General features: G+C 41.9%; 1 protein-coding gene across 2 annotated transcripts in view; it reads left to right on the forward strand.

Moving 5' to 3' along the window:
• WDR7 (WD repeat domain 7) overlaps positions 1 to 24,490 on the forward strand; it is a 349,883-nt gene that overhangs the window by 24,710 nt on the left and 300,683 nt on the right. For both annotated transcript variants that reach the window (XM_004703006.2, XM_004703007.2), the window contains exons 3-11: positions 1,389 to 1,495; positions 3,282 to 3,360; positions 6,645 to 6,819; positions 14,316 to 14,392; positions 15,276 to 15,395; positions 17,106 to 17,251; positions 17,788 to 17,890; positions 23,315 to 23,453; positions 23,651 to 23,899. In XM_004703006.2, coding sequence (XP_004703063.1) covers positions 1,389 to 1,495; positions 3,282 to 3,360; positions 6,645 to 6,819; positions 14,316 to 14,392; positions 15,276 to 15,395; positions 17,106 to 17,251; positions 17,788 to 17,890; positions 23,315 to 23,453; positions 23,651 to 23,899 — 1,195 coding nt within the window. The remainder of the gene's footprint in view (positions 1 to 1,388; positions 1,496 to 3,281; positions 3,361 to 6,644; positions 6,820 to 14,315; positions 14,393 to 15,275; positions 15,396 to 17,105; positions 17,252 to 17,787; positions 17,891 to 23,314; positions 23,454 to 23,650; positions 23,900 to 24,490) is intronic.

Below are 24,490 nucleotides of genomic sequence, written 5' to 3' on the forward strand. Positions count from 1 at the left end.
TAGAGAAATCTCAGTGTCCTACACCAGGGCCGTAGAGAAGTCTCCATGTCTTTCTACACCAGGGCCATAGAGAAATCTCAGTGTCTTACACCAGGGCCGTAGAGAAGTCTCCATGTCTTTCTATACCAGGGCCATAGAGAAATCTCAGTGTCCTACACCAGGGCCGTAGAGAAATCTCAATGTCCTACACCAGGGCCGTAGAGAAATCTCAGTGTCCTACACCAGGGCCATAGAGAAATCTCAATGTCCTACACCAGGGCCGTAGAGAAATCTCAATGTCCTACACCAGGGCCGTAGAGAAATCTCAATGTCCTACACCAGGGCTGTAGAGAAGTCTCCATGTCTTTCTACACCAGGGCCGTAGAGAAGTGTCAGTGTTCTTCTCTTTGAATACTTAATTTTGAACAGTTTTGTTTTCAAAATAAATTGTTTGTGAAATGTATACCATGAAGAATACAAGGGCACATTAAAGATATTGCTCATATTCTAGTTATTATACTGGGTTTTGGAGATGTAGTAATTGAGTTCTTTCTTTGTCTTTGGTATTTCTGTTGTACATATTGTGTATATTAAATTTTAACGAATTAAAACATACATCTTGAAGTAATCTAGGTCAGGTACAAAGTAGGTGACTATAGGCTGTAAGTGCCTCCAATTTTAGAATTGAAAAAACAAAAATAAAAACACTGCTATCAAGTTGATTACGACTCATTGTGCCCCCAAAGGACACTGTGGAACTGCCACTGTGGTTTCCAAGACTAGCTCTTCATGGGTGTAGAAAGCCTGGTCTTTCTCCTGTGGTGCAGCTGGAAACCAACTGACCTGCTGAGCTTGCAGTTCGTAGCCCCATGCATAACCACTATGCCACCAAGTCTCCTCTGTGTTAGAATAGTGGGTAATGGGTATTAAGTCATCCTTCCTGTAAGGAATTTTGCCATTGGGTCGCTGGTATGTGAAGGCCATTCCAAGTTTCTGACGGGAGATCAAAGTACTTACAGATTATCGAGGGTATTACGTAGTTCAAAAGTAGGTGAGGCCATATGGCTGTGCTTTACACACGAATTCTAACGGTTTACTGGGTTCCTCTCTGGACTGCATCGTGGTGTTGAAGGCTGCTTGTTTTGGCTTGTGGTGCCATCACTTTCTCTGCTACTGGGCAGGCTCACCACTTGGGTCTTCAGCTTCTGTCTCAGAACTATCTGGCAGGGTGATTGAGTCCTGAGTGCACTGGAACGTCACTGTTGCTGCTCTTAGCTTTTGATATTTGAGCAATTTCTTTCACATTTGTATCTGTACGTTATATTTGATGCTTAACAGGGTTTCTAGTTAAAAGGTTATTTATTACTACTTTTTTTAATGGTGCTTACACAACATTTCTGCATTTCTAGGTTAATCCCAGGGCACTGCTGTTTGGTCACACAGCTTCAATCACTTGTTTGTCGAAAGCTTGTGCCTCCAGTGACAAACAGTATATTGTGAGTGCATCTGAAAGCGGGTAAGTGTTACTCTTTTCACACTGCCCCCACCCCCAGAAGCCTCTATTGCAAACCGTATCAGTGCTATATATATTTTTCTTTCTCCCTAAAGAAAAGTGGTTGTATTTTTCCCACTTAAGCTACTAAATTGACCAGCATGATGGGAACAGAAGAATGGAGATTAAATCCTAGAAGGCGTCTAAGAGAAGTGATTTTAAAAGGAAAAATAAAGCTTTTCTTTCATTATTTAAATCATGCAAAAACAAGTTACAGGCTAAGGAAAAATTAGAGGAATTAGTAGGGAAACCTAACTTGAAAAAAAAGGAGCATACAACATTTTATTGTGAATTAGGTGAAGGTTTATAGAGCAGATCATCAGCTTTATATTTAACGACAATACACATTTTATTTCAACTCCTCCATTGCAGTCTCTTTAACTAAACCTCCCTTATTCTGCTTCCCATGTTTCCTGTTTCTAGTCCTACTTTTTGCTTTTTAAAATCATTTTATTGAGGGCTCATACAACTCTTATCACAATCCATCCATTCATCCATCCGTTGTATCAAGCACATTTGTACATTTGTTGCCATCATCATTCTCAAAACATTTTCTTTCTACGTGAGCCCTTGATATCAGCTCCTCATTTTGTCTACTTCTTTCTTAACCCTCTGGACTTTGTCCCTGGGTAAATGCTACCCTTTTGATATTAACTCCAAACCAGACTTGCTGCCAATGAGTCTTTTCCAACTCACGGTGACCTGAAGGACAGGGTAGAACTGCCCTCCTGGGTTTCCTGTAACTGTAACTCTTTATGGGAGTAGACAGCCTCATCTCTTTCCTTTGGACCGGCTGGTGGGTTTGTACTTCTGGCCTTGAGGTTAGCAGCCAAAAGTGTAGCCCACTGTGCCACCCAGACTATTTTAACACTGGAGTAAAACACAACAACGCTGGGGTAAGTTTAGTTCTAAGCCTGAAGGGTGACGAAGGGCCAGAGACTTGGGGTTCCACTAACCTGGTCTCTTTTATGATTTTGAGTTTTGTTCCATGTTTTTCCTTTCATTTTATTGACTAATCACTGCTAACTTAAAGATCAGTCATTTTGTGAACCCATCAGCAGCTCTGCAGAAGAAAAGACCTGGCATTGTGCCCTCATTGAGATTTGAACCGAGAAAACCCTATAGGGAAGTTCTGCTCTGTCATAAAGGGTTGCTATGAGTTAGAATGGAAGCAGTTTGTAAAGTTAGCCTGTGGGAATTTTACAGATATGCCTGGAGCTTAGAAGGTGGTTTATTTACACAGTGTGTTACAGAAGAACATTGAGAAGGTTGAAGAGAACTGTATTAAGAGTCCTCATTCTCTGCCCTCCCCCCATTATGTGGATTAAAAAAACACTTCATATAACTGGAGCAACAAGAGGGGTCATCAAGTCCACATAGAGGACCTTGCTGTCATTAAAGGGTAATCCATACGAGGTGAATATAAATGGATTGAGTGCCTTGTGAAAAGTTGTTTCATTCCATGTCAGATATGGAAATTGACCTCCTAAAATCTTTAATAATGTGAGGATTGTTACTTTTTATTAGGAATTGTAAGCCTACCACAGCCCTAGAGGGAATGAGTCTGGGTGGAGGGGGCATGAAAATGGTGGGTGAGAGATTGGAAAAGTTGACAAATAGCAGTAATGAGTACATAACTTTGTGTGAAATACACTAGTTTTAATAGATTAGTGTGGAGCCATGGCACAAAGTTGAACCTCCCTTTAAAAATCAGATTTAAGGTGAACATTTACACGTATCTGTCTTTTAGAGAGATGTGCCTTTGGGACGTGACTGATGGCAGATGTATTGAATTCACAAAGTTGGCCTGCACACACACTGGCATACAGGTTAGTGTCTAGGTTTGTAAATGTTCAAATCAGCACAATTTATTGCATTCATATAATCTAGAAATAACAATACATGTTTAACAGTGAGCGTGTAATTAGATGAAAAATGGCTCGGGGGGAATAGCAGGAAAAGAAGACGGGCACTGAGGTTTGAGAAGGAATCTCCATTAGATGGTACAGTGGTGAAGGTCACAGAGGGAAGGAGAATAGTTAGGAGAGAGGCTGGGCTGGACAGTGGCCACCTCTGCTCCTGCTGGTCACCCAGACAAGGAGCCCCTTGACTACTTGGGTAATGTAGCTTCTAAAGAATAGAAGTCTCTTTTATTAAAGAGACTGTAGCGCTGCTATGAGTCAGAATGGACTCGTGGCACTGAGTTCGGCTTGAATCTGAAAGCCTTCATTGGCAATGGCTGTGAACTGACCTGTTTTGGGTTTGTGTCATTTACATTACTTGCACTGTTAGTCTAGTCCAGGGGTCCTCAAACTGTGGCCCGTGGGCCACATGCGGCCCGCCGAGGACATTTATCTGGCCCGCTGGGTGTTTTGGCCCCATTTGTTTTTTTTACTTCAAAATAAGATACATGCAGTGTGCATACGAATTTGTTCATAGTTTTTTTTTTAAACTATAGTCCGGCCCTCCAACAGGTCTGAGGGACTGTGAACTGGCCCCCTGTTAAAAAGTTTGAGCACCCCTGGTCTAGTCCTTAAGTATATTGTATGATTACATGCAGAGTGTTACACAGGGATTTGGGATTTCTGGGTTACAGTCCTTGTATTCTTTCACCATTTTTTATAATTGTCACATTTTCTATTTAATTTACTGAATATTTACCCTGGGACAACAATGAAAAATATGATTTTGTTCTTAATGGTAAAGGATAGGGGAAAGAATGCACATTTATTGAGCACTTAGGTATTTATATGTGTAGATGTTTCTTTTAAAATCTTATTTTGTGTTGTTGGGAATATTCACAGCAAAACATAGACCAATTTCAACAGTTTCTATAAAAACAACTGAATGACATTGTTGACATCTGTTGAATGTGTAACAATTCTCATGCTGTTTTTCTGACGTTATCTTCCCCCGAGAACACACATTTGCAGCTCCCTAGGTGTCACATGAAATCTTTTCACTTGCTCTTGTCACCTTGATCCAATGTAGTTAGAACTTGAAAAGGGCACATTGGTGAAGGCAGGTAAACTTTACTAGTTAAACTAAATTGCGATGATTTTAAGGTGACGTCACAGGATATTGTTGGTTTAAGGCTTAATCATTCTCTTAGGACAGTAGTTTCAGGGATTCACATATATAGGCATTTCTTATCCGGTGTTTCATTTACCATACTACATACACTTCAACAAATTAAGTAGCGATATGTGATTTTACAGGTGTATACAAGCAGAAATCCAGGGTAATTGAGCCATTTGCCAGATCTTAAGATGTGTCATTCTTGATGTGAGGATCCCACATCAAGTTCATCCAACTCTAGGGACGGTGTTTTTTCTGTTACCTCACACTGTCATCTTTAAACCAAACGATTTGTTGGGATGGTGGTTAGTAAGTTGGGTTTTTTGTGACTGTATTTTTTGCCCTGACCAAAGTTTACCAAACTATAATCACAACCACAACCACACCAGTAACAACCACACTAGTTCTCGTCCAGTGGATTCTGACTCTTATCAACCACAAGAGTGTCCGAATGGAACCGTGTGCTCTGTAGAGATTTTAGTCACCATTCTTTTGGAAGCAGATCAACCAGCCTGTCTTTGGATGCCCTTAGTGTGGACGAGGAGTGCTTAATTGTTTGTGTTACCCAGGAGCTACTCGAAATTGCTTCTTTTCAGTATTGTTAGGGTACCTTTGCTTATTTTTATTATGTAAAGGATCATTAGGGTTTATCCTGAAAAAAGGGGTAGGAAAGTTCTTGACACTACACATTTTTCTAATTTAAAACTATAAGTACTCGAGTTCATTGGCCATAAATATTTTAACCATGTTTGTAAACTTTTATGATTTAAAAAAATCATGTTTACATTTTCAGAGTATCTTCATTTCACCAACGTGTCTGTAGTGTTTACTGTTTATCAGGCACTGCACTAGGTCACTTGCATTAGAATGGTCACTGTCTCTAAGGAGATGCTACTTTCTGACAGACTCACAAGTGGGGTGGCAGTTCTATCCTATGTGACCTCACCTTTTTAGATCCAGAAATAGGTTGTGTTTATGTATGCAACTATGACAAACCTTAGTGACCCCGGAACTTACTGAAGTCAGAAGGAAATGCCAATCTCTCATCATACGGGGCACCCTTTTTTAATGTTTGGAAAACTTGTGTTCCCATTCAGGACTTCCCTTCGCTAGTGCCAGGTGTCTTGAAAGTGCACGGACTCCTCAGAAGATTGGGAGTCTAACATTAGAACCAGAACTGGGAGGCACATCGCCGGGCAGGTCTACTGAAGTCCTGCCCACGGGCGAGATTTCCTCTCCAGTGACCGCAATGCCTGTTGTCTCTCTGGTGGGAGTTGCAGGAACATCGACAGCGTTTGCTTCTCTGCACCCCTACCTGCCTCCCTGCAGTTGCGATAGTATGTGTGAGGGACTGGCATGGGTTATTGAATGGAAAATGGATTTGCTCCGTAAACCTTTAACCAATTCACAATAAGTTAAAAAAAAACAAACCCAAAACAAAAAACCAAAGCCAAACAAAAACATGAGCTAATCTTGTTCTCTGAGAAAGATTTCCAAACTATATCACTAAGTAAGCAGTCTTGGACTAATGGGTTGAGTTAGATCCAATGTGGGGGTGTCAAAAGGTTCTTGGAAAAATTGTCTTATCTTTTTATTCGATTTTTTTTGTAGATATTTTGAAATGTGCAGAATTAACTTGTTTTTTTATATGTGTCTACATACACGTGGACATACCACATATTGCAAATAGTACCCCAAACCAAGTACCACACCCAGTGCCATGGCATTGATTTTGATGTAGAGTGGCCCTCTGGGACAGAGAAGAACTGCTCCGTAGGGTTTCTGAGGGTGTCCATCTGTATGGGAGCAGTCTGATTCATCTTTCTCCCTTGGAGCAGATGGTGGTTCGAACGGCTGACCTTTAAAGCAGCCCAGTACTTAGCCAGCTGTCCACCATGTGCTCTTTCAAACAACGTCTGTCTGAAGAAGTTGACCATTTAGGAAAATACCCTAATGCATGTGATGAGTGCGTATGTGTCAAGCAGCAGAATGAAAAGAGAACACTGAAGTATCTTTTCCTTTGACATGACTGTAGTTCCACCAGTTCTCCGCTGGGAATCAGCGAGAAGGGAGGCTCTTATGCCACGGGCATTACCCTGAGATCCTCGTGGTGGATGCCACCAGCCTGGAGGTGTTGTACTCCTTAGTGTCAAAGATCTCTCCAGACTGGATCAGCTCCATGAGGATTATCCGATCGCACCGAACACAAGGTTAGTGGGTTATACTTTCTGGAAACTTCAGCACATTGACTTACTGTCTAATTTATTTTTAAGCTCTATAGCTTATTGCAAGTTATTATTTCATTTATAATGTTCTGTTAAAGAAATAACTATCCCAATACTTTGTGATCTGAAATAAAAAGGCATGGTCTCTCCTCATTCGTGAAGTAGTTTCTGATTGAATCAAGACTGAAGAACTGCTGGATGCTCTGCTTTCAGCAGTGTCAGTGGGGGGCGGGGGCTGCCTGGAGGGAGGAGGAGTAGATTCTCCCTTTGGAGGGATGGTGGAGCGGCAGTTTCATCTGGGTTTCTGTAGCCTGACTTTGTTTCTTGGAAAGGTTGCTACTTCTGTCTCATATAGCAGTAACGGCAAGGGCGGTGTGACCTTGTGGGAATTGTAATGAATGACATGAAACAAAATGTGCATGGGTTATTGAATGGAAAATGGATTTGCTCCGGAAGCCTTCAACCAATTCACAATAAGTTAAAAAAAACAAACAAAAACCAAAGCCGAACAAAAACATGAGCTAATCTTGTTCTCTGAGAAAGATTTCCAAATTATATCACTAAGTAAGCAGTCTCAGACTAATGGGCTGAGTTAGATCCAATGTGGGGGTATCAAAAAGTTCGTGGAAAAATTGGCTTATCTTTTTATTCGATTTTTCAGGAAGTTGTTGAAGATCCCTTATATTTTTATAACAAAACTGTGTGTGTGTGGGGGGGCCAGGTGTATCTGCAAATGTACTCAAAAAAGTCTAGAAAATATTATCAGCAATCTCTGGGGGGAAAAGGGAGGTGATTGTACAGTTTAAGTTTAATGAAAATTCCTAGTAAGCACCCCATACATAATTGATGCTCAATAAACACAAGTATTCTGTCTTCATATCTATGGAAAATGCTTTCCACAATAACTATGAGCATGAAAGTAAAATTGCTCTGGAAAAGTGATTAATGATGAGTATCAGTGTTTATATTCTTATAAACCATTGTACGAACATTATCTCTTCCCTCCCACCCTCACCCCCATCTAGGGGCCTCATGGTTCTATGCCCTCTATAAAGTCTAACCTCCCATACTTCAGTTCTTGAGTACGTATAGTACTGGGCATCATGCTAATCAGTATTTGCATCTGTTATCATTCTCACATTGCCCAGCGGAGCAGGCACTGCTGCAGTCTGTCCTTTTGTTGAGCAGGCTGGCGTTTATAAATGGTAGTTTTTGCCCAGATTACAGAGCTGCCGTGCGACTGACAGGTGGCCATTTGGACTCCAGATTTTGTTGTCCTCTGTGTTGCACTGCCTCTCACCAGTGAACTGCTTTCAGTTATATGGGAGCTTTCCTTTGCTGCATTTTAAGCTTAGCAACCAGCACAAAGCTATTCATTCAATAGCCACTTGGCAATTTTTTTGGTTGAATGCCTGTTACCTTCATGGTGCAGGGGATTGAACTATTAGGAGGCTGGACTTCTGGTAGGGGAGACTGCTCTATGAAACGTGACAGTAGAGCAACTACAAGATGGAGATACTGTGCAAAGAGGACGGAAGTAGGGCGGTGAAGGTGCTGGGGCACCTGTGACAGGCCGCCGAGATGAGATGAAAGCTCACCTAGTGTTTGGAAGATGAGGAGACGTTAGTCTTGCAGCCGTGGGGAGCAGGATGTTTCCGGCAGAGAGAATGGTCAGTACAGAGGTGCAAAAACATTAAAAGTCGTCTTGGAATGTGTGGGAAACCGTGCATGATCTTTTTCTGGGATAAGACGTATTAAGAAAGAACTTGAGACTGGCATTGTTGGCAGAAGCTGGATCATGAAGGAGCTTGCCTGTCAGCTGGGAATTTAGATTTCACCCTGAGCTTGAGGCTTTGCAGATTCCATTTATTTATTTGTTTGTTTTCTGTTGGATTAAAAAAAAATCATTTTATTGGGGGCTCGTACAGCGCTTACCACAATCCATACATTCATCCATTGTGTCAAGCACATTTGCACATTTGTTGCCATCATCATTCTCATAACATCTGATTTCCACTTGAGCTCCTGGTATCAACTCATTTTTTCCCATCCCTCCCCGTTCCCCCCTCCCTCAAGAACCCATGATAATTTAAAAGTCATTATTATTTTTCATATCATACACTGTTCAACGTCTCCTTTCACCCACTTTTCTGTTGTCCGACCTCTAGAGAAGAGGTTGTATGTAGATCCTTGTAATCGGTTCCCCCTTTCTACACCATCTTCGCTCCACCCTCTCGGTATCGTCACTCTCACCACTGGACCTGAGGGGTTTGTCTGTCCTGTATTCCCTGTGTTTCCAGTTCCCATCTGTACCAGTGTACATCCTCCAATCCAGCTGGATTTGTAAGATAGAATTGGGATCGTGATAGTGGGGGTGGGGAAGGAAGCATTTAAGAACTAGAGGAAAGTTGTATGTTTCATCGTTGCTATGCTGCACCCTGACCGGCTCGTCTCCTTCCGTGACCCTTCTATAAGGGGATGTCCAGTTGCCCACAAATGGCCTTTGGGTCCCCACTCTGCACTCCCTCTCATTTACAATGATGTGATTTTTGTTTCTTGATGCTTGATACCTGATCCCTTTGACACCTCGCGTTCACACAGGCTGGTGTGCTTCTTCTATGCAGATTTTGTTCTAAAGGTCCAGCTCATAATGGTTTCAGACTTTGCAGAACATACAACCAGGGCTGCAACAATTCAACTCTGCTGTTAGTGCAAAAGCAGCACTACAGAACATGTCTGTGAAATAGCCCGACTCTCCTCTAATAACTAGTTCCTGGGTGGTGCAAACAGTTAATTTGCTTGGCTGCTAACCTAAAGATTGGAAGTTCAAGTCCACCAGGAGCGTCTCAGAAGAAAGGTCTGGCCATCCTCTTCTGAAAACTCAGCCATTGAAAACCCTGTGCAGCCCAGCTCTCCCACGACACCCCACGAGTCAGAATTGATTCAACAGCAACTGGTCTTTTCTTTTTATTTTCCCCCTAATCATTTTTTTGAGGGCTCTTACAGCTCTTATCACAATCCATCCATCCATCCATCCATCCATTGTATCAAAAGCACATTTGTACATATGTTGCCATCTTCATTTTAAAAAAATCATTTTATTAGGGGCACATACAACTCTTATCACAATCCATGCGTATATCAGTTGTGTAAAGCATATTTGTACATTCATTGTCCTCATCATTCTCTAAACATCTGCTCTTCATTTAAGCCCCTGGTATCAGCTCCTCATTTTTTCCCTTCCCTCCCAGCTCCCCACTCTCTCATGGACCCTTGATATTTTATAAATTACTATTTTGTCATATCTTACACTATACGACATCTCCCTTCACCCACTTTTCTGTTGTCCATCCCCCAGGGAGGAGGTTATATGTAGATCCTTGTAATCAGTTCCCCCTTTCCACCCCACCCTCCCTCCACTCCATCTTCATTTTCAAAACATTTTCTTTCTACTTGAGCCCTTGGTATTAGCTTCTCATTTTTAACTCCTCCCTCCCTCATAACCCTTGATAATTTATTAATTTTTTTTTCATGTCTTACACTGACTGCTGCCTCTTCACCCACTTTTCAGTTGTGCATCCCCCTGGAAGATGGTTATATGTCAGTCATTGTGATCGGTTCACCCTTTCTCCCTCCACCTAACCCCTTTCCCTCTTGGTATTGTTACTCTCATTATTGGTCCTGAGGGGTTTATCTGTCCTGGATTCCCTATGTTGCGAGAGCTCTCATCTGTACTAATGTACATGCTCTGGTCTAGCCGGATTTGTGAGGTAGAATTGGAGTCATGATATTGGAGGTTGTGGGGGGGTGGGGAATTAAAGAACTAGAGCAGTGGGTTGTGACCCCTTTGAGGGTTGAACGACCCTTTCACAGGGGTTGCCTAAGACCATCGGAAAACATTTCTGATGGTTAGGGTCACCACAACATGAAGAACTGTATTAAAGAGTTGTGGCATTAGGAAGGTTCAGAACCACTGAACTAGAAGAATGTTGTATGTTTCGTCCACGCTATACTGCACCCTGACAGGCTCATCTCTTCTTTGTGACCCTTCTGTGGGGGGATGTCCAATTGACTACAGATGGGCTTGGGGTCTTTGATGCCTGACACCTGATCCCATCAACACCACATGATCACACAGTCTGTTGTGCTTCTTCCATGTGGGCTTTGTTGTTTCTCATCTAGATGGCCACTTGTTTATCTTCAAGCCTTTAAGACCCCAGATGCTATATCTTTTGATAGCCGGGCACCATCAGCTTTCTTCACCACATTTGCTTATGCACCTATTTGTCTTCAGCAATCATATCATGGAGGTGAGCACACAATGATATGATTTTTGTTCTTTGATGCCTGATAACCGATCCCTTCGGCACGTTGTGATCACACAGGCTGGTGTACTTCTTCCATGTGGGCTTTGTTGTTTCTCATCTAGATGGCCACTTGTTTATCTTCAAGCTTTTAAGACCCCAGATGCTATATCTTTTGATAGCCGGGCACCATCAGCTTTCTTCACCACATTTACTTATGCACCCATTTTGTCTTCTGAGGTCCTGCAGGGAGGGTGAGCATAACAGAATGCCGGGTTATTAGAACCAAGTGTTCTTGCATTGAGGGAGAACTTGAGTAGATGCCCAATGTTCACCTGCTTCCTTAATACTTAACATATAAATATATGTACATAGATTTATGTCCCTATTGTTCTACGTAAATATATTTACATATGAAGATGCCTGTATTTAAACCTCTGTAAATGTCCTTTGCCCCCTAGTTCTTTCCTCTATTGCCTTTTACTTTCCTCTTGTCATACTATCATGTTCTGTCTTCACTCAGGTTTCAGTAATTCCTCTTGGCTACATTGCACTTGATCAAGCCCCACCAGGCATCCTACGCCCTCCTTGCCATTGATTTTTAGATCACTTGTTGTTCCCTTGTCCCTGGGTTTGTAGGAACCTACCTTTCTTTCCCCTGCCTCCCACTCCCATGTCCCCCGGGACTGTTGTTTTCTCCTCTGGATTGTTTACCTGCCTATCTTATCTAGATAGACATGCAAAAACAATAATAAGCACAAAAACAAAACAAAGCAAAAGAAAACAAAAAACAACAACTACTACAAAAAAAGAAAAGCCTATAAATAGCTCCAGGTCTGTTTGTTGACCTTTATGAGTGTTTTCTGGTGGACTCTGATGGAATGCCACGCAGTAGCCCCAAATTCTATTTTTGGTATTCCTTGGGGACTTCATTTCTTTGCTTCCCATGCTGCTCTGTTGCAACTGATGTTTTCATAAAACTTTATTTATAAAACCAGCCAGTGGGCTGGATTTGGTCAGGGGCTGTATGCAGCCTGCTGACTCCTGCTGTAGGTGATGGTTAGTCCCATGAAGGGACTTGCTTTTAAATACCTCTTTGGTGACATTGTTGGGAATGGTTTCGATGGCAGCAGACGAGTGAGTGAGGATCTTGTGTAGTAGCCCAGCTGAGAGAGATGCGGTAGGTCTGAACTTAGCAGTGACTTTGGAAATAGATTTAATGGGCGTAACAATTCCCAGGAGTGGTCTTCAGAGTATTTGTCTGTGGTTTGTTAATAGGTATTAGTGAAAAGATAGGTTCTATGGCCCAGTATGTTTGGGAGATGTTTGGTGACATGGACTTGAACTGACTTCCCCAGCGTGGGGCTTTCTCAGAGGGTGTTCAGAGACTTGTTAGAGAATACGTGCTGTAGAAAGCTATGAACAGCGACAATAGGGAATTCATTATTAGCCTGCTCACCTCTAATCATTGTTACCAGGAGTGTCTTCTTGGGAAATGTACTGTATTTGTGATGAAGCAGTTTGTACCAGTTGAAATATTACACTTTCTCTGTATTTTGGATATGTGAGTACACACCATGGTCTGGTGGTCCAAACAGAATGGAATGCAATTTTAATAGAAAATTCTGTGTGCTGTTTGTCGTTCTAAATCTAATTAGATTATAATGGTACACTAAACAACCAATCAACCAAACACCCCCTTACTGCCATTGTGTAAATTCAGACTCATAGCGACCCTATGGGACAGGGCAGGGCTGCTTCCTGTGAGACTGTAACTCTTTACGGGAGTAGAAAACTTCATCTGTCTCCTGCAAAGTGCGGGTGGTTTTGAACTGCCAACCTAGTGGTTAGCATGCCAACTCATGACTCATGCACACATCTGTTTTTTTAAAAATACATTTATTATATCCTGCATCTTTCATCTGCATTTTCTTTGCACTTACCATATTCTTGTGTGTGGATATTTGAGAATTTTGTATATATTGATATAATGCAATTGTGCAGTCTTGGACAATACTTTTGAGTAATTGTTATAGTTTCTTTGTTCAGGAGTCATGGGGAATACTGTAATCAGTGTATCCCAGTGTCTTATGATGCCTAGGAAATTGTGCAATATGATAAACTTTTAACCTAAAGCCAACAAACAATTCTTTCTAATAACTAATTTTTGTTGAATACTTAATGTGTGCCAAGCGCCGCACCTGTGGTACTTCTTAGTTCTCAAAACAACTCATTAAGGTAGGCATATATTTGCCACATTTATGTTTGCTAGCAGACAAGCAAATTAAGTTTAAGATAAGTGAGTTAAAAGTTGTCAGAGCCGCCCAGGTAGTGCAGCGCTTTAAGCACTGGGTTGCTAACCGCACATTTACCCGCTTAAACCCACCAGCTGCTTTGAAGGGAGCTTTAAGGCTGTCTGGTCCCATAGGGGTTGCGTTGTCAGAAGTCCTTGGGACTTTTCTACTCTGCCCTGCAGGGTTGCTGTGAGTCACAAGCCACTTGCCGGAAATGGTTTGGGTGTTTTTTTGAGGTGGGATGAGGTGGGGTGGTTGACTAATTTGTGAAGTCATTTTTACCACATTCCTGTGCCAGTTGGAATTTGCGTTAGACTGCTTTTAAATGTTTGTGCTTTCCACGTTCCTGCATGTTCCTTCCCCGAAGCTTGAAGCTTGTGCATTGAGATTTCACATCACGGTGTTCTATTGCCTGCAGTCTGGGGCGGATGTCAGGCATAGCGCAGTGTGGCGGGCGGGCGTGTGGACCTGGATGAAACAAAGTGATCACTCATGATCTATAATTGAAGGTGGTCCAAAGAATGAAGGAAAGGGGTTTTTGTGGTTTTTTTGCCTTAACAGTTTTATTGGCATATAATTCACAGAACATCAATAAAATGAGTTCAGTCACATCAAGGAAGGAAAGTTTGGTAGCCCAGTAACCCAGGGCATGGCTTATTGATGCAAAAGTCCACAAACACTCAGGTGGCTCCTGGAATGCCACCTGGAATGACCTCACTTTCAAAAATCTGAATCCAACTATTTCCTAAAAGGCAAGGTTCTGTTCTTCTGTGCACTGTCCACAGCATGCTGTTGTTTTCAGCTGACGAAAGTGGACCGCCTCACTACGTGGAATGGCAGCATGTCAGGCTTGTAACCCGGCTGCTTATTCCCTTCTGTCTAGAGGACACGGTGGTGGCTCTCTCTGTGACCGGCATCTTGAAGGTGTGGATCGTGACATCCGAGATAAGTGGCTTGCAGGTGAGACACTTTGGTCTGCTTTGGTTCATGTTGTCTTAGCCTTCAGTAATGCAATGCCCTCATTCTCCACCCCACCCCTAAAAACAAATGTTGGGGAAGAGGAAGCTGTTCTTTTAGATAGCCTTGGGGGTGGAGTGAAGAAGACACCCGGTCCATTGCCCTTGGCGGTAGACCCCTGTTCCATGTAGGAAGAAACGGACTGCAGGAGGCACGGAGGAGGCACCTCTGGGGCTGGAGTCGTCCTGCATTGCTTCTGCTCCAGCTGAGAGAGACACTCTGCACCGGGAAGGTGTCAGGCCACACAAACTGCCCCACAGCAGAGGAAGCCGCTTGGGCCTGAGCCTCAGTTCTGTAGGCGTGAATTCTTTGTTACTTTTTACTATGAAGGCATTTATCAAGAAGGACAGATCAATTTTGGACTAAATTGATAACTGAGTTCATCAGGCAGGGCATTTTTAGGCATTGAATCTGGGAGGAACTAGATGAATTCATCAATTGCTAAAAATAGAGGAAGAAGAGGAAAGAACAAACCCTAAAAGAAGGTACTTGTGCAACTTTAAAAATTCGCATTCCCCCAGGTTTTTATTATCTGTCATTGCCAGCGTGACGATGCTGTCAAGAGAGTGTTAATCTTGAATAGCTTTGTGGCAGGCACCCTTGTGCCCAGCTGTTTGTAGAGTGCATTTTTGATGATTTTTATATTGCACTTCTATATGAGGTGAATCCTTAGGATTGACGAGACAGCAGCCAGTTTGGCTGGATCCGGAGCTGATCTACTGAACATATCAAGAGATGCCTTTATTGCAATTCTCTTTCCTTGTGTGGTTCTTTTAATTGACAACCAGAGCGTTCCTAAAGCCTTACAAATCTTCTCTCTTTTCAGGACACTGAGCCCATATTTGAGGAGGAATCCAAGCCAATTTATTGTCAGAATTGCCAGAGCATTTCCTTTTGTGCGTTCACCCATAGGTCACTGTTGGTTGTGTGCTCCAAGTACTGGAGGGTAAGGAACCTTTTTCCTACTGCAGTGTGGCCTTACCGGCCTCCCCAAGATACTCCCGAGGAAAAGCAGGGCGCAAAAGTACTTAACCATTTGGGATCCATAGTCAGACATTACAAAACGGTATCTCTTTCTTTAGATGAAATCCAGAATAGGCACATCGATGGAGACAGTAACTGAATTAACAGCTCTTGGGGTTGTGTCAGGGGTGGTTGGGGTGAGGTGAGGAAAGGAGCTAATAAGCACAACAAATGAAGAAAAGTCCTAAAGTAGTAGGGGTGATTGCATAACTCTTTGTTAATATGTGCAAGCCACTCAAATGTTATAGCATGGGAATCTTGTGTCAATGAAACTGAAACAAAACGAAACAAAGCTTCAGCCACTGCAGTTGTGCATAAGGATTACAGACAGTAATCATTATTTCTTATTTAGTTACATATAACACAGGAAATCAAATGGGAAAAGTTTATCAAAATCAAACGTTTTCATCATTTCAACTAAAATCAGTAGTGTTTTAAGGGAAAGATCTGTTGACCATATTAAAATTAAAGCTTTGCTTCACACCCCCCCCGTACATTTTTTTTTTTTAAACAGAGGAGGAAGGAGTTGGGATTCGGCTGTTTATCGTTTTGTTCACTTGGTGACGATTGCTCATCTGCTCTGACGTTTCCCTTTTCTCCTAGCCCTTTAGCCATGACCTGGCAGGGCAGGGGCAGCAGAGGAGTGAGGTTTCTGCAGGTGGAACATATCTTTGTCGGGCGTTATTTTTGAAGGAGCCCAGGTGGTGCCCTCTGCTGTTAACTGAATGGTGGGCAGCGCGAACCCACCTAGTGAATCATGGGAGAAATATTGTCAACCTGTGTCTCTCTGGGCAGTTCTCCTCTGCGACCTGGGGTTGGTGGGAGTCAGAATCAACTGGACAGCACCTCACAGCAGCACTTACACCCCGACTGCCATCCATTGTCTCCTGGCTTCTTTGAGTCAGGGTGCAATCTTCCTCGGTTGCTTCAGAGCTAGTGCCTTAGCATGTCCATAGTCAGCAAATGTGGAGCACTTGTTCTGAGTTTAGCATGTTTCTCAAGGTTTTTTGTGTGTGTGTGTGGTTTCTTTTTCTCCTCACAATTCTCCAGGGATTCATTTTCTAAATGTGCCCAACAAATCATCCCCAAACTTAGCAGCTTAAAGCCACGGATACACATTATCTCCCACCTTCTTGAGTCAGGAGTCTGGACACGGCCCATCAGGGTGCTCTGACTCAGGATTGCTCAGAGGTTCCCGTCAAGGTGCCCGCTGAGACTGTGATCTCAACTGGGTACCAGTCGGCTCTTCCGCCTGATAAGAAAATCATCTAAAGACTGCAGTCTCTGGATGGGGGCTCCACTTGTCCCAGTCTGCTGCCTGACCTCCAGGGGGACTGCATATAACCAGGGGTCGGAGCATGCTCTCCGCTAGGAGGAGGTGATTGTGCCCCCACTACGCACTGACAGTGAGGCTGTGGACTCTGAAGGGCTGACCTTGTTCAAAGCAACTTCATTTCCAGAGGTCTTTTGTTTAGTTTTTAAGTTGGAGTGTCATCAGGGGGGCTTCAAAAAATCTGTGGGAAAATGGCTTGAAGAGATCCTGTGAGTTTTCCCATGAACTTTTAGGAGCCTGTTTGTACCTTAAAAGTCAGTCCCAGTCCCATGGATGGGTTGGTTCTGCCTTGTCCTGTAGGTGTTTGATGCTGGAGACTACTCCCTCCTGTGCTCGGGGCCCAGCGAAAACGGACAGACGTGGACTGGGGGCGACTTTGTCTCCGCGGATAAAGTCATCATTTGGACTGAGAATGGACAAAGTTATATTTACAAACTGCCTGCCAGGTATTCAATCAACAATAAGTTAGCACCTTAATTAAAAGTCAAAGACTCCGAATTTGGGTTATAACCCAACAATATGGGAATGTGTATAATATAAATATTTAATTTAGGTCACATCTTAAGTTAGACCAGTAATTCCAGCTTAGCTTATAATTATAGAAATTGGCTAGATTTTTATTTTGCGTGGGATATTTTTAAAAAGAAAGAAAGAAAAGAAGTCCTGGTAGCACAGTGGTTAAGTGTTTGCCCCTCAACCAAAAGGTCAGCAGTTCAAACCCTGCAGCTGCTGGGTGGGAGGAACATGTCGAGGTCAGCCTCCATGAAGAGTATGGCCGTGTAAATACTCTGGGACAGTTCTACCCTGTCCTGTTGGCTTGTTTTCAAAGATACTTTTATAGCAACTAGTTAGTTTAATGGGTTCATTAAATTATAATTTAAAAATTACTTTTTGTTCATTGCCTCTAAAAACTTGTCCCATAGGATATGATAAACATTTAATGTCAGTTTTGAACTGAATACTTTATTTTTTCCATTTTTAGTTGCCTTCCAGCTAGTGACTCATTCCGCAGTGATGTGGGGAAAGCAGTTGAAAATTTAATTCCTCCTGTACAGCATAGCCTCCTGGATCGAACCGATAAAGAGGTAAAGTTCCTCAGGTATCATTTACCATTGATAAAAAACTCAGAAACCAAGCTCATTGCCATCGAGTTGCTGCCGACTCATACTGACCCTCTAGGGCAGGATCGAACTGCCCCTTTGGGTTTACGATCGATAGTTGTGTTGACAATTTCCACAACTATAATTATCGGTGTCTTTTGGTAAGTCAGTATTTGAAAGATTTAGTACAACTAAAGCCCTTGTTAGATGTTGTAAAATACTAACTTGATCACCTTTAAAGCACAATTTGGAAGTTTGAGCATTTCTTTTTTTTATATAAATGTGACTATAACATAGTAATTGTCTTTCTTGAAGAATACAAGTGCTTGTATGCTGGTTGTACATTAGAACCAACTTGGGAACATTCTTATTGATAAAGTAAACCTATTTACACTATCATATGATTATAAATATAGTGACAGGATTTTAGAAGAGGAAAAATAATAGGTGTAACGATACTGATTGATAACAGTTCTGTACTTGAACTAGACATCAGAATCTTTTTAAAGAACATGTAGACAACTCAAGTACTCCCTCAACACAAGAACACTGTTCTAATAATCCGGGATTCTGAGATGCTCACCTTATTGACACAATTGCTGAAGACAAAGTGGGGGCCTAAGCAAATGTGGTGAAGAAAGCTGATCCAAAGGCTATCAAAAGATAAAGCGTCTGGGGACTTAAAGGCTTGATGATAAACAAGCAGCCCTCTAGCTGAGAAGCAACAAAGCCCACATGGAAGAAGCACACCAGCCTGTGTCATCATGAGGTGTTGATGGGATCAGGTATCAGGCATCAAAGACCCGGAGCAAAAAATCATAATGCGAATGGTGGGGTGGGGAGTGCGGAGTGGAGGCCCAAAGCCAATCTGTAAGCAATTGGACATCCCCTCACAGAAGGGTCGTGGGGAGAAGATGGACCAGTCAGGGTAAAGTACAGCAATGATGAAACATACAGCTTTCCTCTAGTTCTTTAATGCTTCCTCCCCCCACTATCATGACCCCAATTCTACCTTAAAAATCTGGTTAGACTAGAGCATGTACATGGGTAGTACAGATAAGAGCTGAAACACAGGGAATACAGGACAGATAAACTCCTCAGGACCAATATTGAGAGTAGTCATACCAGGAAGGCAAGGGGAAGGTGTGGGGAGAAAGGAGGAACCATCACAATGACCTACCTATAACCCCTTTCCAGCGGGATGGACAACAGACAAGGAGGTAAAGGGAGACATTGGACAGTGCACGACGTGAAAAAAATAATAATTTTTAAATTATCAAAGGTTCATGAGGGAGGGAGGGTGATGAGTGGGGTGGGTGAAGAAAATGAGGAGCAGATACCTAGGGCTCAAGTAGAAAAATGCTTTGAAAATGATGATGGCAACATATGTACAAATGTGCTTGACCCGATGGATGTAGGGATTGTGATAAGAATTGTATGAGCCCCCAATAGAATGGTTTATATATATACAAAAAGAACATGTAGACAGATGTAAATGAGTAGATATTCTGAATTAAGAATAAGATATTTTATTCTGTCTATAATAAGAGAAGTTTATTATGATTTCTGAAAATCTTCATGGCCACTTAATATAGAAAAACAGCAACATTTAATATTCAGTGAGAAGATTTGATATTGAAAGTACAATGTAATGATGAAGTAATTCTAGGTATTTCAACCTGATTCTTCTGAAAATTTGCTCTCAGCTTTAGAGGAAAGGAAAGGGGAGGGATTTCCTCCCCAAGTATATTTTAAATATTCAAAAATTAAAAATATCTGTGTATAGTTAAGACCTTCAGTAACATGTTCATTACTTTTTTAGTGTAAGCTCCTACTAGTACCCTCCAACCTAGACAAGCACTTGTGAAACTAAGAGACACTGGCTTGTATAACAAACATGCTTGTAATGTTTCTTTAAGAAGTTTTTCATTTAACATAAAATGCACTTTTGATGATGCCTTAGAGGAAAGCTATGAATATGTGATTAGAAAAATGATGCTTTAAACTTGTCTAAATTATATTCAAATGTTGGGTGGAAGGTAGGACTTTTTTGTGTGTGTAAATTTTAATAAATCATTTTATTGGGTGCCTTACAACTCTTAGAACAATCCATACATCAATTGTGTCAAGCACATTTGTACATATGTTGCTATAATTTCCAAAACATTTTCTTTCTACTTGAGCCCTTGGTATCAGCTCATCCTCCCTGCCCCCTCCCTCCCGCATGAACCCTTGGTAATTTACAAATTATTATTTTTTTCATGTCCTAACACCAACTACTGTCTCCCTTCACCCACTTTTCTGTTGTTCCTTTCCCTGGGAGGGTGTTATATGTCAGTCATTGTGATCTCCTCCCCCAACTCCCTCCACCTTCCCTTCCCCTCATGGTATCACTACTCCCATTATTGTTCCTGAGGGGTTTATCTGTCCTGGATTTCATGAGTTCAGAGCTCTTACCTGTACCAGTGTACATGCTCTGGTCTAGCCAGATTGGTGAGGTTGAACTGCAATCATGTTAGTGAGGGGGAGGAAGCAGTAAAAAACTAGAGGAATGTTGTGTGTTTCGTGGATGCTCTATTGCACCTTGGCTGGTTCATCCCTTCCCTGTGACCCTTCTGTGAGGGGATGTCCAATTGTCTACAGATGGGCTTTGGGTCTCCATTCCGACCCCTCCCTCTTTCGCATCAAAATGGTTGTTTGTTTTGGTCTTCTGATGCCTGCTAAAAGGTAGGACTTGTAATGCGTGAACTTGTATGTGTGACTGAGGAGACTGTAAGCAAGATCTAAAAGGAGCTTGAAAGTTTCCCCTTGACGCTAAGAGTTAATTGTAAGAGGAAAGGGATGGCTTTTAACATGCACTGTGCAAAAGGAAAACAGACTGAAAGGTTTGGACAGTGGGGTTGTATGAACTAAGGACATGTGACCTACATCGTTCACCAAGGATATGGCTGTACACTCAAAAGAGCTAAAGTTTGTGGTTGATGGATCTAACCAACTATCACCCTATCAGCTCACACCAAAGGGGACAGGAAGGAAAGAACAGTGTCTGCCCCTGGGAATCCTACACGCAGGCATCAAGACAAAGGAGTTATATATCTTTTGTCCTCCTTACAAGAAAAGACTCCTACCTGGAGTGGCATGGAGATCAGCAGAATTAGTGGAAACAGAGCTACCTCAGTCTAAAAGGTTGGGGCTCTGGCCTCTGGGGATTCAAAGGTGGAGCCTCAGTCCTCTAGATCTCAATGAGTCAGATTTTCACCATCTTGGTTCTAGCATGTGTGGCCGACATTCACATTGGCCAAGAGGATGGATGGGGCCACTGGTCAAGTTGAGGGTTTAGGGTAGGGCTGTCATGCCCAAAGACAGAATAGTGGTGCCTGCTGGGGATGAGAGAGTTGGTTCACTATTCCAGTGAAGTAGAAGAATGGAACTGCTTAAAACTAAGGAAGCAGAGTTGCTGTTCCAGTGGACCCAGAATGTGGAGCTGAAACCCAGGGCGCAGGTGCATCTACCCAGAATCCAGAGAGTAGAATGTGGAGGGTAGAGTCATTGCCTAGATGATGGGCTTGCAGAACAGAGGATTATTTTTAAAGCCCGAGAGCTAGTGTCCTTTTTCTGCTGGGCCTTAGACTTGCCTGGTGCCTATGATTCCTTCTGTTTTCCCATTTCTAATGGAAATGTCTCCCTTGTGCTTGTCCTGCCATTGGACTTTGGAAACAGGTAACTTGTAGTCCAGATGTCACAGGTTCACAGATGAAGAGAAATTTTGTCCCAGGATAAAATATGCATAAAGTCTTACATTAGATTTAGATGTATCAGAAGACGACCTTTGGACTTGGAATTCATTTCCGACTTGGGGACCATGTGATGCGGTGAATGTGTTTTACATATGGGAAGAACATGTATGTTGGTGAGCAGGAGGTGGAATGTCATCTATTGAATTGTATCTCCCCCAAATTTGTTGTAAGTCCAAACCTTTATGCCTGTAGTAAGAATCCCATTTGGTAATTGGTTATTTTGTTATGCTAATGAGACTGGGTTAGTTTAGGGTGTGTTTTTGACCAATCTCCCTTGCGATATCAAAGAGATTAAACTAGCAAGCAAGTTAGCAGAGCCGAGGAATGAGAAATGCTAAGGCCTATGAAGACTGTGCAGGAGCAGGGGCTGAGATGCCAAGACCTTCTTTGAGAGTTGACCGAGAAAGCCTTCCCTTAAAGCTGGCAGCCGGAATTTGGGCTTCTAGCCTCTTGAACTGTAACAATCCAAATTTCTGTCTGTTAAAGCCATCCAGTTGTGCTGCTTCTGTTGTAGCAGCACGAACTAACTAAGTGAAGGCCTGTGGAAGCAGCCGTGAGGTAAAATGACATATTGCATCGGGAAGTCAGCTATAAAACTTCTCTTTCACTTCTTCCAAAAAGCAAAGAAGTCACCGTGTGGACTAAGGCGTGCCAGACTCCAGCGAGGATATTTTCAGTGGCCTCATAGGCAGGTGACAGGTGGACGATGAATAAGGAAGACTGAGAAGAACTGATGCCTTTGAGCATTTCCTCTTAACTGCTTTATTTAACTCTTGCGAACCTCCCAGGATCTTTCCCTACCTTTGAATTTTGGGGTTGGCAAAGAATTTTGACTACATCTTGAACTGTGAAAGAATGAACGTATCTGTCTTAGAAGAGTCAAGCCAGCATATTGGCAGGAAGGATGATGAGACTTTGGGTCACACACTTTATACACGGTGTCAGGAGAGACCAGTCTTTGGAAAAGGACGTCATGTTTGGCAAAGCAGAGGGTCAGTGTGATAGAGTAAGACCCTGAAAGACATGGAGTGACATGGGAGTTGCAACATTGTCGTGAAACATAGCAATGATGGCAAAGATGGCACTGGATCCAGAAAATGCTTCATTCTTTTGTACTTAGGGCTACTTTGAGTTGGAACTTTGTACCAACTCATTGGTACTTTGTACCATCAATAGTGGTAACAAGCAACACCAGAATAGCAACAAGTAAGACTGGGCAAAAATAGTGTCTTTTTTTCCCTTTTGACCTTTTAAATGAATAAAAAATGATATTGTATTAAATATTCAATAGCAGGTGATTAAATAAATTGCACTATTGTAGTGAGTAATCACGTTTCACTAAGCAGAGTAAAATAGAATAACTACTGCTTTTAGGTAAGGACTATAAATAATAGTTTCCACATCCTTGGCTATTTGTGGTAAACTGGATCTGAGTATTAGTTGACATGTATATTAATGCTGTAGTGTTATATTAATATACTGAATACTCATTTTTTTTTTACCTCTAGCATGGAAACAAACTAGTATTTTTACTTGAAAATACTTACTAATGTGTGAAATACTCTGATGAAAAAGAGCAAAAGATATTTAAACTGGTTTTTTTTTTTGGCAGTTACTAATTTGTCCACCTGTTACTCGGTTTTTCTATGGATGCAAGGAATACTTCCATAAACTTTTAATTCAGGGTGATTCTTCTGGAAGATTGAATATTTGGAATATATCAGACACCCTTGAGAAACAGGAAGGCGAAGGTAATGGGGAAATCATGCGTTACCTTTCCTTAATTCTTTTCATTTGACCTCTTAGATGCTAACAGGTGAATAACAAACTTCATGATGTATGTATGCATAGAGTGTCCTTCCAGACGCAGACTGACTTTCCTGGCTTTCCTTATTTTAACATGGACCCATGTTTTTCTTTTCTTTTCTATGGACCGGAACCACCACAGAACTGGAGATGACAACCTCTGTTAGTTTGCAAGAGGCGTTTGATAAACTGCATCCTTGTCCTGCTGGAATTATAGATCAGCTCAGTGTGATTCCCAATAGTAACGAACCTCTTAAAGTCACGGCGAGTGTGTACATCCCAGCGCATGGGCGACTCGTTTGTGGTCGTGAAGATGGCAGCATAATTATTGTACCCGCCACACAGACAGCCATTGTGCAGCTGCTCCAGGGCGAGCACATGCTCCGAAGAGGTACACCAAGTTCTGGAAACGGCATCTGCGAGCTCCAGAGCCATGACTGTGAAAATGCGATTGCAGTGAATGAATAAATGTAGTTGTTACCAGTGTTAACACTGTTGTTAGTCAGATGTGCAGATGAGGAAATGCTCAAAGGCTATTATTGACATGAAAAAATGTTCGCTATTAACATACTGTGTAAACCAGGAACTAGTGTCATCTCTGATATGTGCTACTCATTATTCAATTTTTTGGTTAGCTCTCTGGTTTAATAAATAATTATCAGCAGTATCAATAATCTTCTAGAACAGTACTGTGTAACAGTGATATAATGCAAGTTATATATCTAATAAGCATATTAAGGATGTGAAATGAAACATGAAATTAATTTTAAGTAAACTAATGTAGATAAACTATTATTTAAAATTTTAATCATAAAAATCTTTAATGAGATAATTTATGTTATATTATTTGCCCAAAGACTTCAACATCTCATGTATATTTTATATTTACAGCACATCTCAATCAGGAATTACCACATTTCAAATCCTTAATGGTCTCATGTGGCTAGTGGCTACCATATTAGAGAGCAATTCTAGAAGATAA

The sequence above is a fragment of the Echinops telfairi genome, unplaced genomic scaffold (assembly GCF_000313985.2).
Source record: "Echinops telfairi isolate 266 unplaced genomic scaffold, ASM31398v2 ScPeMD7_7400;HRSCAF=8409, whole genome shotgun sequence".
In the NCBI taxonomy this organism is placed as follows: Eukaryota; Metazoa; Chordata; class Mammalia; order Afrosoricida; family Tenrecidae; genus Echinops; species Echinops telfairi.